General features: G+C 51.8%; 1 protein-coding gene across 1 annotated transcript; it reads right to left on the reverse strand.

Annotated features, from left to right (window-relative positions):
* Positions 1-893: 893 nt before the first annotated feature.
* On the reverse strand, positions 894-18712 carry ABCG8 (ATP binding cassette subfamily G member 8). The gene is made up of 13 exons (XM_060169428.1): positions 18650-18712; positions 13962-14063; positions 12231-12381; positions 8464-8702; positions 7867-7999; positions 7507-7776; positions 5088-5250; positions 4916-4999; positions 3770-3969; positions 3268-3344; positions 2332-2599; positions 1229-1356; positions 894-1142 (listed from the first exon to the last, which is right to left on the reverse strand). The coding sequence occupies exons 1-13, from the start codon at positions 18710-18712 to the stop codon at positions 1005-1007; spliced, it is 2016 nt and encodes a 671-aa protein (XP_060025411.1). The 3' UTR covers positions 894-1004.
* Positions 18713-19030: the final 318 nt, after the last annotated feature.

The following is a 19030-nucleotide window of genomic DNA, read 5'->3' on the forward strand; positions in this document are numbered from 1 at the left end:
CCCTGCCTGCTTTCTGTGCACCTGTTTTGGGTCAGCTTGTCCTCAAGGCTCAGGCATGAAGCATGTGACCTGGGCCTGCTCCATCCCATACTGAGCCACTGTGGAAGGTTCCAGGTTGGTTCTGAGACTCAGCCAGGGCCAGTGAGATGCAACTGTAAGAGTCCTGGCTGAGCTGGCATAGTGTCTATAAACCTCTTCATCTTCTGGAGCCTTCCTTGGCTTCCAAGCCTCACAGTGGCTCAGACTTGCCTTCTGCCCACTAACTCCTAAAGGCCTCGAAGGCCTTTCTGACCCCACATGACTCCACCACATAGTAGCCCTGTGACCTTAGCAGACAATTACTCTGTGCCTCTCTTTCTTCATCTATAAAACAGGATACTGTCCACCACAAAGGGTTGTTTTAACAGAGAAATTAATGACGTGATCCAAATAAATAAAGTGTTTTGCCCTGAACCTGGTGTGGAGCAATTGCTCAGTAAATATTTAATTGTTCAGTTTGGCTTTTGGAGCCCATTACCTCACCCAGAAAGAAGGGATGGTACCTCGCTGGTATGTTTTAGGTCCTTTTCTATACTGAGAATGGCTCAACAGAGTTTGAGGACCCTGGAAGATGAAGCCAAATATTCCACTAACTATTATGTTGTTGTTTCCGCATAGCCTAACTACTCGATTCATACCTAATTTGCTCCTGTCTTGTATTAGTTGCCTATGCAAATACATATCAAAAGGAAATAAATTAGCGACACTGTAGGTGTCCCCAAGTATGGTTTTCACATTCCCAGTAAATCGCAAGCTCTGGCCGGGGATCAGAAGTATCTTTCGACTGTCTTTATTCTACTGCCATCCTGTGGCCAGCCTGTGCCACTGCAGCACTGTGGACAGGATGTAGCTGAGCTTTGTGTTCTCACGGTCCTCTTTGTGCCTGGGAAGGGTCTCCTTGGGAGAAAGTGCAGTGGAAGGGCCTTCTCGAGTCCCCCACTGGCGGGCAGGAGTCTGGGCGTGAATCACCAGTCCTGACTTGACTTCTGTTTGATGAACTTTAAGGACATATAGTACAGGACCATGAAGCCACCACTGATGCCTATGATGAAGAGGTAGATGGCGTAGAGAGGGTATGAGCCCAGGCCCATGGCGTTGAGGATCTGGGGACAAGAGACATCAGTGAGCTCATTAAGAACATGCTCAGACGGCTGCCATCTCTTTAGCGTCCAAAGCCTTGGCTCCTTACCATGTCTCCCGGGATAGGGATGGTGATGTTGCCAGCTGCCAGGTGATACGTGTGCCCACCAAACTGGATCTGCATCAGCCCTTCAAAACACCATCGGAGGAAGGACATCTTGGAAATCCACGCGGGCACTGGAGGCGGTGAGAGTCACATTACTCACACAGTCTAATCATCTGCTCCCTGGGAAGTAAGACTGGAGAGTGGCCATGGTGGCTCTGACCCAAGGACAGCAAGTCCCCTGAGGGAGCAAGGAGGGGTGGGGGTGAGAACAAAAGGGTGAACGGGCAGAGGGGAAGCTCGGGACATGGACTGGGGCAGAGGGACCTAGTGGCTGCAGGATCACCGCACGTTTGACCCATAATAACCCCAGAGAGTAATTTCATCAGGTGTCCAGCGTGTGCTCAGCTTCACACAGCTTACGGACTGGGGAGACTCAGCAGCCCCAAGCCACAGATTACCGAGTCTGTACCGTGACCCTGCAGAGGCATCATGGTTCAGGGAGGAGGAGGAAGGAACGAACCCTGATTGCACAGGACAGGAAAGGCCTGTGGATGGTGGCGGGTGGCGTTCCTATAGAGAAGGGATGCACAGGCTCCATCGTGAGAGCATGGAGTGTCCTGGGGGCTTCAGAAGAGCTGGGGGAGGCAGCAGGGAATGAGCAGCCCCAGGAACACTCGGGGAAAGCAGTGGCTGGATCTGCACCTTAGGAAGCTCGCGCTGCATGGATGAGGGTTGAGAGGGGCCATGGAGGAACCAGGGTCACAGATACCGGCCTATCACAGTGGCCCACGATGGGCTGATAGGGGCCAGGGTGGGGGGGTAAGGCAAGAGGACACTTCAGAAAGACACAGGAGGCAGAACTGACTTGGCTCACTGGTGACGTGGAGGGTGAGGGAGAGTCAAGGGTGGGCCCTGGGTGTCCGCCGGGCTGTATGAGAAGGTGTCATCTGCACCACGCCCCACTCCCCCTGTGTAGAGCCACTCCCTTGGCACCTGCTCCCAGAAGTTGGACCTAAGGGTTGAGCTCTCATCTCCAGGGGAAAGCAGGCCAATCCAGCCACAGAAGGCCTCAAAAAGCTTGACCAGGTGAGGGGAGCAGGCCTCACCTGTCCACAGGTTGTCCAAGCTTATCATGAAGCCCCCAGTGAGGTAGAAGGAGTTGTAGAGAGCGTTGCCGAAGAAGGAGGACATGTGGAAGGTGGGGAACAGGGCGGCGGTGGCCAGGGCCATGGTTCTGCAGCAGAAGACCACCAGCCACACCAGCAGGAAGTGCAGCAGGAAGGGCTCGGGGGCCGGGCGCAGGTTGGCCAGCCAGTAGGTAGGCATCCCATAGATGATGGTATAGATACAGTGCTCGGGAAGCTCCCCTAGGATCTGTGAAGGACAGACCTTGCAAGGATGTGGAGCCAATGCCTTCATCTGCTACTGTTCTTTAAATGTTCAAAAGCAGCAGCCCCCAGTGACACCAACCTTCCCTCCTGGTGGTTTGATCGGGGTTGCAGCATGGAGGGCTGGTGGGCGTGGGTGTGTGGGACTCTCAAGCATGAGCTCACTGCTGGCTTCCCCCTGCAGATGTCATGTGCTCCCTCTGGGGCAATTCAGAGCTCCTAAGACCTGGTTTCAAGTCCCCACCCTGCCTGCCCAGACCTGGTAGCTGTGTGGCCTTGAGACAGCCACATAACCTCTCTGAGCCTCCGCTTCCTTGAAATGAGGACAGTCACACCTGCTTGACCCACTTCCCAGGGACATGGTGAGACTGGAGAGGTGAAGTATGCTAGGTGTTTCCCACCTCTTCTTTGTTAGGTTTCTGAGGACCAGAAAAACGTCATTCCTGGTCCATAGTCCTGGCCTTGTAGTAAATGTTTAAACAATATCAAGTCTCTGAAACTCCCCAGAGCAACGTGGCATTTGTAACCACAGATGATGCATGGCCCCACAGTTCAGCAAAACGCTTCCCTGTAACTTCTGTACAACGTGGAGCAGCTTTTTCCGCTCCTCCTCCTACCCAGGGTGGCCACTCACTCTCAGGCCTGACCAGTCACCTTGGCAAAGAAATACGGCTCCGCAGTGTACAGCCCATCTTCTAGTTCATAGTAAAGCAGCGCCCTCTCTGAGTGACCTAGAAAGGGGAGAAAAGGAGAATGAAAAAGTGAAATTAATTTACAGCATCTGTTTCTGAGTCTCTCTTAGTACAATTAAAAATAGTTTTACTGCCTCAATGTCATGCATTTTTTTTAAAAAACAGGCAATTTTAGATCCTAATTTAGATGTTTGTAATTCTGTGAGTTCTGCATTGCTGTCAGTATAACTCCTGCTAGGACAGGAATGCCTCAGACTCCTTGGTAATTTGTTCTCATTTGCATACTAATACTAATGTTCGAACTTGAAAAACAACCATCATCTTTTATTTCACAGTCAGGGTGAAATTATTCAGTAAACCCGTCTTCTCCAGGAGCTCAGAGGAACTCAGGCCAGCCCTGGACCAGCTCATGGCATGGCCAATGCTGCTCCACATGTGGGTCATGGAGAGCAGGCCACACTCACATTTGGCAATGACATCCAGGATCACGTTGAAAGGGACGAGCGCTCCGATCATGAACAAGACGGCCACCGTGTCCATGAAGGAGAGCTTGACGGCTCCATGGCCATAGTAGAGGAACCCGATGATCAGGGACATCAAGCAGGCCTCTGCCCCGTGGATGAGGAGGGCTGGCAGGTCTCGGAAGTCGTTGGAAATCTGACGACTTAAAAAACAGAATAAAGATGTGGCAAGGGACAGTAGGCACCAGCACTGTGACCTTGGCAATGTCCTTGAATCTCTGAAAGGCTCATTTTTCTCCTCTGTACAATGGGGAGGGCAGCGCCCACCTCACAGTTACTGTGAGGGATCAAACGAGAAAATCGATGAACGCGTCTGTCTCACAGTAGGTACTCAGTCAATGATTGTGACTTTTATCACCACTGTATCACCTTGCTATTTTATTTAAAGAGTTATCCTGAGGAAATAACCAATCAAGAGCGTAAAGGTGTATGTACAAGGATGTTTGTCATAGAGTTACTTGTAATAGCAAATGACTGAAGGTAATCTGACCATCAATATGGACTTAATGGGTAAATGAATTATGGCTAGATTTGGAAACCCTGAGGAAGACCTAACCAGATGAGAGGCAGAGGCACTATTCTAAGGTGGGGAGGGGGGGAAAAGGTTATGGAACAACACGTATGATCCCATTTATGTATTAAAATGGTTATGTGCATGGAAACATCTTAGACTCACACCAAACACTCAGGTCTGGTTTTCTCTGAGGGCCGGTGGATCAAGGAACCTTCCTTTTCTACTTGAGGGTCTCCTGTATCAACTGAATTTTTCATAGTCATTCTGGGTGATTTCTACGAGCATCTGGCTATCAAGGAAATTTTGATTTTGTTTAAATAATCAAAGGAAGAGGAATGCTCTGTAGCACATGGAGGGCTGGTGCTGGTTTTTTTCAAATGATTCTGCCTCTTCAAATTCAAATTCCTCTTTCAAATTCACTTTAGATCCAAAGGGCTTAATTTGATACAACAAAGACTTTCGGGGAGTGTGTGTGTGTGTGTGTGTGTGTGTGTGTGTGTGTGTGTGTGTGTGTGTGTGTGTGTGTGTGTGTGTGTGTGTGTGTGTGTGTGTGTGTGTGATGAAATGGCAATTACCGGATCAGCGTGTCAAACTGTTGTAGGGGGCCAGGCAGCTTAGTGGGAGGCTGTAAGGGGTTGGTGTCCCTCGGGGAAGCCGGGCTGTCAGGAGACAGAGAGTGTCATGGGGGCTTGGGGGCGGCCACCTTTTGCAGGGCGCTCTACACGCAGGGCCACCTGGCTGCCTTACCTCTGCACGTAAGTGCCCACACCCTGCTCCCTTGACTCCACTGTCCACAGAAAGTCATCGAAGCCACGTATTCTTTCTTGAAACAAGGCTGCAAGGGACTGAGCCTTCTCCCTGGTGGCCACTTCCTGCTCTTGGCTTCGCCTGTCGATGCTGGTCAAGTCCACTGTAAGCAGAGGGCGACCCGGGCCCCGCAGGTGCTCATAGCCCATGACACTGGTCAGCCCCCGGGGCCCCCGGGACATGATCCCCACCTTCTGAGAGTGGACCATGAAGTGACGGTCAGAGCAGAGAGAGGCAGAGAGATGCCCAGGACTGTCCCCGATGTCTACAGAGAGCCTTCCTCGGGAGAAGGGCCAGTGAACACTGGCACTGGTCCCACCAAGCAGGCTTATTATGGGGACATCCCCAGGACAGAGGAGGAGGCTTTGGGCTTTTGGAGCCCAAGGCCACAGCACAGTTATGCCCTGGCTCTAACTCCAGCCATCCAAGAAGCTTGTGATGAGGACTCAGCCTCCCGGGCGTGCCCACCACGGGGAGAAGGCGGGCTGGCCACGGGGAGGCTGAGCAGTCTGGCTCCCGGCAGCTCTAGTTCTCAATGCGAATTAGTCATTTTGGCTTCCCAAGCAGCCTGCCCAAAAGGGAAGAATGTTTTGGCTGGAGGGTGCCAGGGTCTGGCCAAATATTAAGTATAATTCTCAGTGCCCCGGGAGGAGGGAGCCAGCACGACCAGCGGGAGAACAGGCTGGGCCACACGCACCTCCATGTCACCCCCGCTGGTAGCACCTGGTAGCCCCAGACCACAGCCCTCCTCTCCCGGGGCCCCTGAAATGCCAGAAGGGCACACCCGCCAGTCACAGCCAGGGCCTTCCTAGGCCTCTCCTCCCTCCATCCCTCCCTTGGTCAGGGATCCCTCTTAACCTCTCTGCCCCTTCCCTCCTCCCATTTTCATGACACATCTCAAGGCGGGATAACGTCTCGGAGAGGCCTTGTAAACCATGAAAGGTCCCTTCAGTGTGTGGGGCCCTAGCTTCAAACGCCAGATTCTCTGCCAGACCGTGCGGCCCGGATCCGTGAGGGCCATCTGCCCCCGGGTTTGTGGGCAAGAGCTCCCCCCGCCACCCAAAAATGATAATAATATAAAATTAAGAAAAAGAAAATTTGTTTTTTCAGATCTGGGCACCTGACTTCTGGCAACTTCTCTCTAGGGCTACAGCATATTGTTCCCAAAGGCCAGGCTGGCAGGTGCCCTCTACCCCCTTATCTGGGGGTGACCGGCCAGAGGATGACACACTGGCAGGAAGCCAAACTGGCACGTGGGCACAGGGAAGGAGGGTGACCTCTAGGTGAGTTCACACAGTGGCAGTGAGTGCAGAGGGCGAGGGCTGGTGGGCCAGAGAGAGTGGCCTGTCCTCCTACGGGAGACTTGGAGGGTAGATGCCGGGAGGAAGGTGTGGGCAGCAGGGCCTGGAGTCTGGGAGGGGCTGGGCTGGGAGGTGGGAGGCCCAGGTCTGCCGCCTGACTATAAGGACTCCAGTTTTCTCATCTATAAGGACGAAGGTGACCGTGGCCTGGCAGGGCTGTGAGGGTCAAAGGGACACCCTCTGGTGCTTGGCACCTGTGGGCACAGTGTCTGCCCTCAAGGAGCTGGTCCTTGTCATCATGTTTACTGGGGAGGCCCTTGCTACACCAGGCCATCCTGGGAGGAAGGCTGGGCTCCAGGTGACCCATGTTTGGGACAAGCCACAGCTGCTGCTTCCCCAGCCCTGGTACAACCACGCAGCCTGCCCGGCAGCCACAGCATTCCTCAGCACTCAGGATCCAGGCACCTGCTTTCAGGGTGGGCACCTGGAAAGGCAACTGTCCCCACAAGAATTGAGGGCCATATGCTGAGGCCTCAGGACCCCAAGCAGAAAGGCATCTCTGGTGCTGACCGCAATTTTCATACCTAGAGATTCATTGGCCAAGACCACCAAAATGCCCTGAGCTGGCCTGGGCCCTGGGTCCCCCTCCACCACCCAGAGCCTCTGGGCTCCCTGCCTTTGTGGGGGAACCAGGGCACGGCTTTAAGATTTCCTGGTGGTTTCCAACCTCTAATATCCTGTTTCCCTACAGAATCTGAATGAAGACCACAGTTCCAGAAATGGATCCAAACTCTCTTGGATTATATCTCCTCCGGTTTGGAGCTCTCCGAAGGTTTTTATCTGTCATGCACACAAGGGTGGCTATGTCAGAAGCTGCTTTCTTCAGGCCCCCATTCCTAGCATTTGATGCTTGGCAAACTGAAGCCTGTAATACACCCCATCTGCCCCCCTGTCTCCATGCTCAGTCCTGTTCTCCTGAAGCTTCTGAGAGTTTCTCTCCTGGTGGGGTTCGGGGTGTAGGGGAGCCCTGTTCCTTGCCTCTGGCCTGGCTGGCTCACCATAGTAGTCGGCAGGGTTGCTGTAGCGGGGACAGGGGTGGCCGGCTGCTGTGAAATACTGGACCATGTGCTGGGCTGCCCCCAAGTAGATTGTGGTCCCAGACGTCATCAGGAGGACCAAATCAAACAGCCTGAAGATATCGGAGCGAGGCTGGTGGATGGAGAGGAGCACCAGCCTGTTGCCTTTGGCCAGCCTGGATAGGGTTTTCACCAGGTTGTGGGCCGTGAAGCTGTCGAGGCCAGAGGTGGGTTCATCCAGGATGAGGATTCCTTCCCAACAAAGAGAAGCCTGGTTAAGGGGCAGGGCTCCGGCTGGACCGGATTAAGCCAGGCGGGCGGTGCAGGCCCCTCCTGCCTCACCTGGGTTCCACAGCAGCTGCACTGCGATACTGACTCTGCGCCGCTCGCCCCCGGACACGCCCCGCACGTAGGAGTTACCCATGAGCGTGTTGGCGCATTGGCGCAGCCGCAGCTCCGCGATCACGTCATCCACCTGGGAGGCAGGGGCCTGCGGGTTTAGGAGGGCTGCGCCGGCCTGCTCGCGGCCTGGCCCGTGGCGACCCACAGTGGAAAGACGCCTGGGTTTACGGCGCCAGCCTTCATTTCCCCGATTCAACGTTTGTTCCCTGATTCTTTCCACACATCCAGAGCAGCTCCCACGTGCCGAGCACAGCACCACTTACTGGGAACGTGGCCATGCCCCGGCTTTCTGCCCGCACGGAGAACCGGAAAACAAGTGAGCAAATATTCATCACACATTTGGGGCTGAGATGGGACTTTCAAGGAAAACGGGGGATGGAGGGGCAGGGCTGAGCGCACGGTGGACGTTTCGGACGGACAGATGGTGAGCTGGGTCGCTCAAACTTGACCTGTGGCCGGACCCTGAGGCAGGAAGTGAGGGACGGGGAGGGGAAGGGTGTTTTGGCTCCTTGGGGGTCACTGGGGTCTGTTAGTTACCCTTTTGTCACGCTGGGCCTGGGAGAAGTCTCTGGGCAGGCGCAGCTGGGCAACAAAAGCCAGGGTCTCGCGGACGGTCAAGTTGGGGAGCAGCTGATCGTGCTGTCGCACGTGGGCCACGCACTTCCTGACCAGCTGGGGCGTGCTGCGCTGCCCGTTGATCCAGATTTGGCCTGACTTAATCTTGCCGCCGTGGCCTCGCCCGGTGATCACATCCAGCAAAGAGGCTCTCCCACAGCCTGAGAAGCCACCAGAAGTATCCCTGAGAGCGGAGCTTCTGTGGGGGCCAGCCTGGAAGCCACTGCCGCCTGTGCACTCTCCAGACTGCTCTGTCCTTGCAGATGTAACCAGCCCTCAGGGAAGGTGGCACAGCTCTCAGACCTGCCTAGGGCAGCCAACTTGAACATTCTGGGGGGTGCGGGGTGTTCAGGCCACGTCGGCCTGTGGCTGCGTGACAGAAGGCTAGAGTCCTAGTTGCCGCATGACTGCCTATGCCTGGAGCGATGCCCCCCCCCTCCTCCAAGCAAGGCTGGTGTTAATTGCACTGTGAAGCTTAACTATTTTTGCCTGGCAAACATGCCGGCAGCATTTCATCATTCAAACATCATTTGGCTCAGAAGCTGGCATTGTGGGAAGAACTAATTTTGGAGAATTAATAGGGTGTCTTTTAAAAATGCAAAATTGGAACGTATTTTCAGAAAGGGAGAAAAACAGAGAAGTAATAAATGTGGAAATGATTTTAAAACGACAGTACAGTGTGCCTATGGGTTCTGAATTTCTCTACACCCTCTGCACTCATTTTTCTCAGTAGTACCTTCCACTCTTAAAAAAAAAGGATCCATGACACGCAAATTAACACCATCCACTTCTGAATGACATAGTGATTGCTATCAATTTGGAGAAGTAAGTGTCAGATTGGATCAGCTTCCATGAGATTCCACGAGACTCTTTCTCTGGCAGCCATTTGAACTGTAAATGCAGATAGGGTTCAGGCTCTGAGAAGGCCTTCTTGCAAAGGTGCTGGGAATAGCGCAGTCCAATTCCCCCAGGTGGGGTTTTGGTTTCCTTATTGCAAACTCCTTTTGGAGGGCGAATTTTTCAAGTAGTTTTAAACAGGGAAAACTCCAATACACAGTGTAACAGCGCTTCCTTACCACAAGTCCAGGCCTTCCGCAGGCAGCCCCCTGCCCCCAGTGCAACAAACAAAGTTCCAGAGGCCTTCCCGGTGATCCGGCTGCTTACCTACTGGAGGTTCTCAGGGTGGAAGGGGACCTGTATGCTGCCTCCTGGGTGTACCTCATTCAAGGTCCCTGAGAACTTAGGTGGCACAAAATAGCCAGGAGAGAAACCAGAGGGGAGGGCTCTGGCCCTGCTCCTGGCTCAGCCTCGGACATCATAGGGTCCAGGCTCTGGGAGCGCAGGGGACTTTGCTAACATTTACAGGGACCTTAGGATTCCCAGTCAGGGAGCAGGGTGACTACATTTCCTAAACAAAACCGTGGGAGGTGTGGGCAGCCTTTCCAGGGGAGGTTGCCAAGTATATTTGGGGAGATCCTCCGTGAACCAGGAGAAAACACCCACAGGCATTCAAGACCCTTATAAAATGGCTGGAATCTCCAAATCAGTAAATTAATTCGCCTTTGGCACTACTGCTGATTCTATAGAAGAAGCTAAAATGCCTGGGGGGCTGTTTTAATTAATTTCACTTTACTGTTATAATTTTGGTGCGCGGAGTATCGATCACAGGTGGTATAATTGGTAAACCTTTCTAAGAAATCATTTAAATAATTTCAGCCAAGTAAACCTGCAGCTAAACCACACTGAGCCTAGAGTCGAAAGTTCTGGAGATGCTCATTGTGATTCCTGCTTGGCCTCTCCCCACTGCCCTTTTCTTCAGCCGCAAATCAGGGTTGCTAACAGCTGCAGGACTGTGTGTGGCCAGGATTAACAATCATGACTCTCAGCTTTGTGGAAGTGCCTAGTAAGGCCCGTATGCCCCCTCGACTCTCAGTTCATGAGAAAAAGCAGGTATAACCAGAAAAGCCACCAGGTGTTACAGACAAAACCAAAATTGGCCTGTGAAGTTTCCACATTTTTCTCGTTTAGATCCGAATTGCAGGGGCAGGACCAGAAGTTGGCGGGACTCGATCTGTGGGAGTTGTTTCGGTTACAAAGTGCATTTGCACACATCGTCGCATTCGATCTTCGGTTAGACAATAAACAGAACTTTTCCGCATCAGAAGACTAAAGACTAAAATGGTCAAAAAGTTGGGTAATCTCTACTTCTGGAAATGATTAATTGAAAGGTATAAAGTGCTCCCTCTAACACTGTGTAAGGGAGAAATGCCTTGATCTGTGTTTAAAAAGAAAGAAAGAAAGAAACAGCAAACCCCAAATGGAGTCATTTGTCCTAAGCCCCACACCACCGGACTGAGACTTAATACCTAACTTAATTACAGTTTCAATCTCTCCCGGGAGTGGAATCTTAAACCAGCCCATCTGACATTACCTGGTAAGCACTGATGGACCCCTACTGTCCCCCAAAGGAAGGTGACCTTGCCTAAAACAATCAGCCCTTTGCTAGAATAACTTCCTTGTCCTCCCTCCTTCTGCCTATAAAAGTCTTTCATTTTGTACAGCTCTCCAGTGCTACTTTCTGTCTGCCAGTTGGATTGCTGCCCAATTCATGACTCGTTGAATAAAGTCAGTAAGATCTTTAAAATTTAATCAGTTGAATTTGTTTCATCATCTGAGAACCAGGAAACCAGAGTTCTAGTTCTTGCTCTGCATTAAATGTATGTCCTTAGACATCATTCCTCTTTTCTAAACTTTGGTCTTCTCATCTGTCAGATGAAGGGGGAGTGGTATGGGGCAGGAAGATACTCTAGCAATATTGAGAACTAGGTAGTTTGAAAACCCTCCTCTAAAGATGCTTCCAGGCTGGTCAGGAGAAAGAAAGGTAGAATACAGTGCAAGGGAAAGAACTCTGTTCTCCAAGCCCCCTTCCAGTTCTGGCATTCTACACTTTTAAGTTTGGCCTGCAGAAGTGACTTTTTTTTTTTTTTTTTGCGGTACGCAGGCCTCTCACTGTTGTGGCCTCTCCCGTTGCGGAGCACAGGCTCCGGATGCGCAGGCTCAGCAGCCATGGCTCATGGGCCTAGCTGTTCCGCGGCATGTGGGATCTTCCCGGACCGGGGCACGAGCCCGCGTCCCCTGCATCGGCAGGCGGACTCTCAACCACTGGGCCACCAGGGAAGCCCAGAAGTGACTTTTTGAAGCACTCCAAAAATCTGGATCTTTGCAGATGGTTGAAGGTTGAGCTAAGACTTGGGGTATCTGAGAAGTGAATTGTGGCAGAGGCTGTGCCTACCCACTGTTTGACCAAAACAGGAATCTGATTCAGGGGGAGCAATCAATGAGTGCTTCCTGTGGTGGAGGAGTACCCTGGAAAGAATATTCAATTCCAAAGCTGCATGATGCTTTTGGAAAGGCCTTACCTTGATATTAATGAAGGACCAAAACTCTGACTGTAGCTGTAAGAGGCCCACTCATGATTCATAAGGGCAGTGACTGCCTGAGAGCAAGTAAATGGAGGAGCTGAGATTTGAACCCAGCTGTCAGACCCAGAACTTGTGCTCTTATCACTCTGCTATATTATTCTACTGGTCAGCAAAGCGTTCTGTAAAGAGCATCTGTTTGTTTGAGGGACCACTCTGCATCCCAGGAGAGAGAGAACCCATTGCCCAGCTATTTGCCCTTATTGGTACCTGAGCTCCCTATGACGGCCAGCATCTGTCCACTCCTCACTTTGAAGCTCAGATTCTGAATGCCTAGCTCACAAGAGTCCTTGTGAGATGTCCAGGGCATCCTGAAGTGAGACAGCTGCTTAAACCAAGGCACCTGGGAGGCTATGTCCACCTGTGGGGAGACATGAAAAGGTTCCTCAGAGAGCTTCACTTCTGTTCAGCTCCCTCCAGGAGACATCCTCCTGCTGATACACAACAGGACTGAGGGGTCCCCCACTCAGGTTCTACCAAACATGGAGGTGGACCCCACCATGCTGAGAACCTGAAGCTGCCATTTCCAAGTCTGAAGAGAAGACTTGGGAAGCATGTGTAATAGCAGAACAGAAATAAATACAAACATGGAGGGACTTCCTTGGTGGCCCAGTGGTTAAGAATCCTCCTGCCAATGCAGGGGACATGGGTTCGATCCCTGGTCTGGGAAGATCCCACATGCCGCCCAGAGCAGCAAAGCCCGTGAGCCACAACTACTGAGCCTGCATTCTAGAGCCCGCAAGCCACAACTACGGAAGCCCGCACACCTAGAGCCCATGCGCTGCAACAAGAAAAGCCACCGCAGTGAGAAGCCCGCGCACCACAACAAAGAGTAGCCCCTGCTCGCCGCAACTAGAGAAAGCCTGCGTGCAGCAACAAAGACCCAATGCAGCCTAAAAAAAAAATACACAACATAAAAAAATTAAAAAAAAAACACAACGTGGAGCAAAACAATGTTTTTATTTAATAGTAATTTACTAATAACTTACCGGGCATTTACTGTGTGCAAGGCATTGTATTCATCTGCTTATTATATCCATTATCATTCAGTCCTCATTGCAAACCTACTATAACGTATGTACTGTTATAATCCCTGTTTACAGATGAGGCTCAGAGCAGTGAAGTAGCTTGCTCAAGTTCACACAGCTAGTAAGTGGCAGAGCAGAGAAAGGTTATGGTGGGGCTTGTCAGCTTGTTCTAACTCACTTCCCCAGGAAGCCAGACTTGGGCCTCTGAGGTTTACCATCCCAGGTCTCAGCATGTTCTGCCTGGGCCACCTCGTATCTGGCCCTGGGGAGGCATGGGAAATAGGGGTCCTAGAATCTGACCAGGAGATTCCTGACAGCCTCTGAAAGGGCAGCAGTCCTTGCACTCTGATATTTTATTAGCTCCAGGGAAGTACATTTTACAAAAAGAAAAAATATATACACACACACACACACATATGTGTATATATGTATGTAAAACTGATGAGATCTGAATAAAGTCTGTAGTTTGGTTAATCGTATTATATCATGGTTAATTTCTTAGTTTTGATCACTGTGCTATGGGTAAGCAAGATGTTAAAATTAGGGGAGGGTGGGCAAAGTGTATATGGGAACTCTGCACTATTTTTGCAACTTTTTCAAGAGTCTAAAATTATTTCAAAATATAAAGTTAAAAATGAGTTTTAGAGATTTTCCCCCACGGGCTCACATGGTTGGCTTTATGTTTTAACAAAGGTCTCATTGTCTTTTTCATGTCTGTCAACCCCCAGCTCCAATATGTGTAGTTGACGGACGTCTCCGTGGTGCTTGCAACCAAAACGTGAGGTATCACTGTGGCCTGGACTCCGTCCTTAGGGCAGAGGGCCCCCAGCTGGGTTCACCCTTCCCTTCCACTTGGGGAATTGTTTGGCCCTCCCTGCCTGCTCCTCCCACCTGCACTCAGGTGTGCCTCTACCTGGTAGCTGAGATCTCGGACCTCCAAGGTATTGGACTGGCCACTGTAGGTGAAGTACAGGCTGTTGTCACTTTCAGAGGAGAACACGCTGTCCTGGAGGCCCTGCCGGGAGACATGACAGGTGAGGGGCTCCTTCAGAAGGAGGAGGACATAGGAGAAAACAGAGAGAGGAGACCCAGAGAGGTGAGAGCAGGAGCTAGCGTGGGTGAGATCCCGAGTGGACAAGAGATGGATTTGCAGGAGGAACCCAAGGGCTCTGAGAAAACAGGAGCATCCATGAGGGCAGGGCTCCGCTCCCCTGCAGAGAGACCTTTGGGGCTTCCCTCCAGCACAGCCTCTGGCCCCAGAGAAGCTCAACCGCAGGCTGCTGGAAGCTGAACGCAGATCTCTCTTGGAAGAGACCCAGACCCTGGACTGGAGAGAGCTTCGTGAGCCTCTGTGCTCAGAGAAGACCTGGGCTGGGGGCTGGCCTTTAACTCTCTCTTCCCTGCATCTGGCTTAGTATCTCCTGATGCCAAACAGACTTTCCATACCCAGCATGTGAGAGGAAGACCGCTGTCAACAAGCTAGTGCTCGGTACTTGTGAAGACACTACCATTAGAGGAGTTGCATCTTATCTTGGTAACGATTTTTCACAACAAAGCTCTTCAAAATGCTGTTGGGAGATTTTAGAGGAAGTCCCTGTCATCACCATCGTTGTCATCCTCCTCCTCATCACCATCTTGTTGCTGTTTTTGGAGTGCTGCTTTATTTGAATGTACATCAAACAAATCAATGCTTCATGGTATCAGCTGATAACTTCGAATGATATTAACCATCTGCAGATCTGAGTTCCTTCTGTTTTATCAATTCAAATCATTTAAATCACTGAGGCCCAAGCAAGGAAGAACCTGCCTCATAAGATTTCTGTTATTTTTTTTTTTAACATATTCAATTTTTCTTTCATTGCAGCAGTGCAGGGGAAAGTACACATTCATTAATAAGTTCCTGTTGATAACAAGTTCCTGTTGATAACAAGTTCCTGTTGATTCCGATCTCCCCTCAGAGCTGCCATTCCCCCACTGATGTGTTCCTTCAATCAATCAATCAAGCATCCAACAAATACTTATGGGGGCCCACATCATGCTTTAGTCTTGAGTTTGGGGTGTGACTGTGAAAAGAACAGTCTTTGAGAAGCTTAGATTTCAGTGGATGAGACAGGTGATGAGGATGGAGCAAGACAGGCAGACGTAGAGGCAGGCTGACCTTGAGCACCCAATCAGGCTATATTTTCACTGTCTCCACAGCGTCCGTGTGCTTTATGTGGAAACAACATGGCTTGTGACTTCTGTGAAAATAACATCCAGCAGTCTTTGTCAAAGCATCCCTGCAATATTGGAGGTAAAAGGTCCTTAAAAGGGACATTGAGACCAATGGAAGTGGAGGGAAGTAAATCCGGGGGACAGTCTGCTGCAGGCTCACTGTGAGTACCCCCAGAGTTCTGGAAGAGTGTGGAAACAGCAGACCATAGCTACTTACCTTGTTTAATGTTTAAACTAGTACAGTATAGATCCTATATTATATAGAAAAACATAGGAAAGATCAACAGCTAAGTCAGCAGAAGGACTGTCTTTGGGGTATAGGAAGGGTTACAGGAGGGAAGGGTCCATGGTGGGTAGGGGGAGTGGATGGGCTTCAAAGCTATTGGTAATTTGTGATGGGTATGGGAGTTCACCATTCTTGTTTTTGTTTTTGTTTTTTGGCGGTACATGGGCCTCTCACTGTTGTGGCCTCTCCCGTTGCGGAGCACAGGCTCCGGACGCGCAGGCTCAGCGGCCATGGCTCATGGGTCCAGCCGCTCCGCGGCATGGGATCTTCTCAGACCGGGGCACGAGCCCGCGTCCCCTGCATCGGCAGGCGGACTCTCAACCACTACGCCACCAGGGAAGCCCTAGTTCACCATTCTTTAAACTGCTTTGTCTGAAATATTTCAAAATATGTTGTCAAGTTGAGAGAGTGTGTCCTTGAGGAGAAGTCCAGAGTTCCGCTCTCACCTCGACCCCCAGCTGCAGGAGGCGAGAGGGTCACGCCCTCAGAGATGGAGAATGAAGCTGGTGGGGAGGTCATGGGTAGCTCTGGATTCCGGCGGGTCGGCCCTGCAGCCCTGCCCCTCAGTCACCACCTGCACAACGGGCATTCCCACTGCCTAGTTTTCCTATTGTATTTGGTTAAACCATCAGAAAGTCTGTCCATTGCTGAGAGACTCATTTGGGCTAACATGCATCCTGCTTGTTTGTTCTTAAAAGGTAAATATCTGCAGGAGGAACATTAGTCAATTGTAGAAGGTATGAATTAGCTCAGAATTTGCTTCTGCAACAAACAGCTGGGCCGGAATCTCCCCAGGTTAGATTTGGAGGTAGAGGTGCTGCTGAGAAAGGAGGGCTGGACACTTTGGAGTCTGGAGCAGTGTGTGGTGGTGACCTTAAGCCTAGAGACTTCCACTCTCCAGGTGGGAGCTTGGAGGAGGTGGAGGGTGCTGGGGCCCTGGGGAAAGAGGTGTCAGATGGGAAGACAGATGAAAGAAAGGAGAGAGGTGCATGCTCCCTGCTCCTGGGCTAAGTCGGCAGGCGCAGGCCAGCCAGGGGCCCCGGCCACCAGCAAGGGCCTGTGCTATCCAGAGCTGCGTAGAACGCTCAACTTTCAGAAGAAGAGAATTCGTGGCTAGGCTGGGGACCACCTCTGTTCCATTTTGAAATATTTTCCTTGGCTCCCAGGAAGGATTTGTTAGAGGCTTCCTGAGGTTTTGACAAACTCTCTGTATTTTTCAAATGCTTAAATATCTGTTCAGCTGACATCTTAATCAGTATGACTGTCAGAACATCACTTGAATTTCTGACAGGTGACACCCAAAAAAGCAAAAGCAGGTTTATTTGTAGGTAACCAGCTCGGCTGCTGCTGGGCTACATTGTAATTTCTCCTTGTATTAACTTCTGATCAGATTCCTGAGTCAGGAGCATAGAGAAGGAAACTTGGGGAGCGCAGAACCCAAGTTCCTTGCTCTGAGATGAGGAACCCGTGCCCTGGAAAAGTAGTGTCATGCTGAGGACTCCACACACAGGCCTCAGTCCCTCTTGTCCTCTTCTGGCCGGGCTTTTGCCCACAGACTGAAGAGCCTATGGGCCGAGGGCGCCTGCCATTCTACGTACCTGCGACCCCAGAATTCCCTGTGCAGGTGGCCACAAGCCCACTCCCAGGGCTGCATGAACTTTGTCTCAGGCCTATCCTCCTGGGCACCCCAGGCCAGAGGGGCATTTGTTTGTGGAGGGTATGGATGGAATGTGGGTGGGCAGGATGGGGTGACCACGTAGGGGTGTGTGTGGTCATGTGTGGCGTTGGGTGTGGGCAGATAAGGGAGACAGGCTGTGGCTTGGGCTGGAAGCCACAAATCCTAGAATTTTTCAATTTACACCTGGCCTTGCACATTGTGAAGAAGGTATGTCAAGCTAAGGGGATAAAAACTATTTTATTTAATAGCTTTTAACTTGACTGGTAACTTTTAAATATCTAGACATAGGGTACATAGCCCTCAGCCTCTTATTCCAGGCTCCATAAATGTTAGGGGCAAACTGTCGCTTGGCACCTTGAATAATGGGAGTGGAGAAAAGGCAATTGGAAATGGCAGGGCCCGCACACATTCCTGGATGTCAGATTCGGGCAGTTCTTTGCATCCCAAGCGGTGGTGGCTGAATTGTCAGACCTTCTAGAAAGTGTCCCCAAAGCCACGGGGGACTTTGTCTCCTGTTCAGGCTGAGAGCAAGCACTGCAGCCACGGCTCCTAGGAATCCTTTCCCGGCAGGGTCGGCCCCGGGGGGTGTTGCCAGAGCACAGCTGGTCACCTGCTGTGTCTGCAGAGCTGACTGGGAGTGGTGGGTTCCCGAGCCCTGGCTGAAGTCAGGTCCTAGCCACTCAAGGCCAGTCCAGGTGGCCTGTGGCCCTTCATGTCTTTCTGTCCCCACCCCTCAGCCCACCCACAGCCAGAGAAGACAGATGGGACAGTGGCATGAGGTGGGCGTGGAAGGTGGGCATCTGCTTCCTTTCTGTCTTCTGATTTCACTTCTTGCTTCAAACCCCACCCACATCCTGATTTCAGTCAAAGGCCATTTTTCAGGCAAACATTTCTCATGTAAAATGACGGCGGAGACCCTGTACCTCTTGGCCCCCTCGCGTCGTGTATTCCTTCCAGCTCTCTCCGGGATCTTACGACCGCCTGCTGTATTTGGAGCATAAATTCTGATGTTCCCACAGAGTCCTCTGCCATCCTGTCTCATCAGTTTGCTGCCACTGAGGCTCTGAACTTGACAGCCACACGGACAGAGGAGACACTGCAACATCCCCGCGAGGTGCGAGCGCATTTCCGTGATGGAGTCTCATTTGGAAAGAAGCCAGATCGGCTCAGGTCGCAAACAAGAACATCATTTCCCTGTAGGAGCACGTCTTAGGACAGGAAGGGACCTCAGAGGCCCCCCACCAACCCCTGGCCCCTGAGTCCGCTCCCCTCAGCCCTCTGATGCCCAGGAAGTGGAGTCCTGCTGTCACGTCCTCGCTCTGCTTGTGGTCCTGCTGGTGACTTAGGACCGAAAGTTCCTGAGGGAGAGAAAGGTCCAATGTGCCCCCTCCCACCAGGACTGTGGTGACTCCCCATCACTCACCGAGTCATCCTGGGGAGCAGCCCTGTCCCCCAGCCCTGTCTCCTGTGGGGCCTCCTCAGCCATGGGGCCCAGTGGTGTCTGCGCCTGTCTCTGCAGCTTCCTTTGGACTTAACCACTGCCGGCCAGGGCCAATGTTCTCTGTCTCCCAGAGCTAGGCAACCTCTGGTCTGGCTCCCAGCATTCCTCTCTGGCCAGCCCTGCCACAAACACGGGCTGTGTGCTCTGCCCGCTGCCGAGATAACACGCAGACACACTCTGGCTAAAGGTACATCAGATAATGGCATCCACGGCCAAACCCCAGGCCCGCCACGGGGAAGGCCTGAAGAGGGGCTCCAGGGCCAGGTGAGGGGCAGGCGGGACTGTCTGCCTCTGGCTCCTCGG

This window comes from Lagenorhynchus albirostris, chromosome 13 (assembly GCF_949774975.1).
Source record: "Lagenorhynchus albirostris chromosome 13, mLagAlb1.1, whole genome shotgun sequence".
Classification (NCBI taxonomy): domain Eukaryota; kingdom Metazoa; phylum Chordata; class Mammalia; order Artiodactyla; family Delphinidae; genus Lagenorhynchus; species Lagenorhynchus albirostris.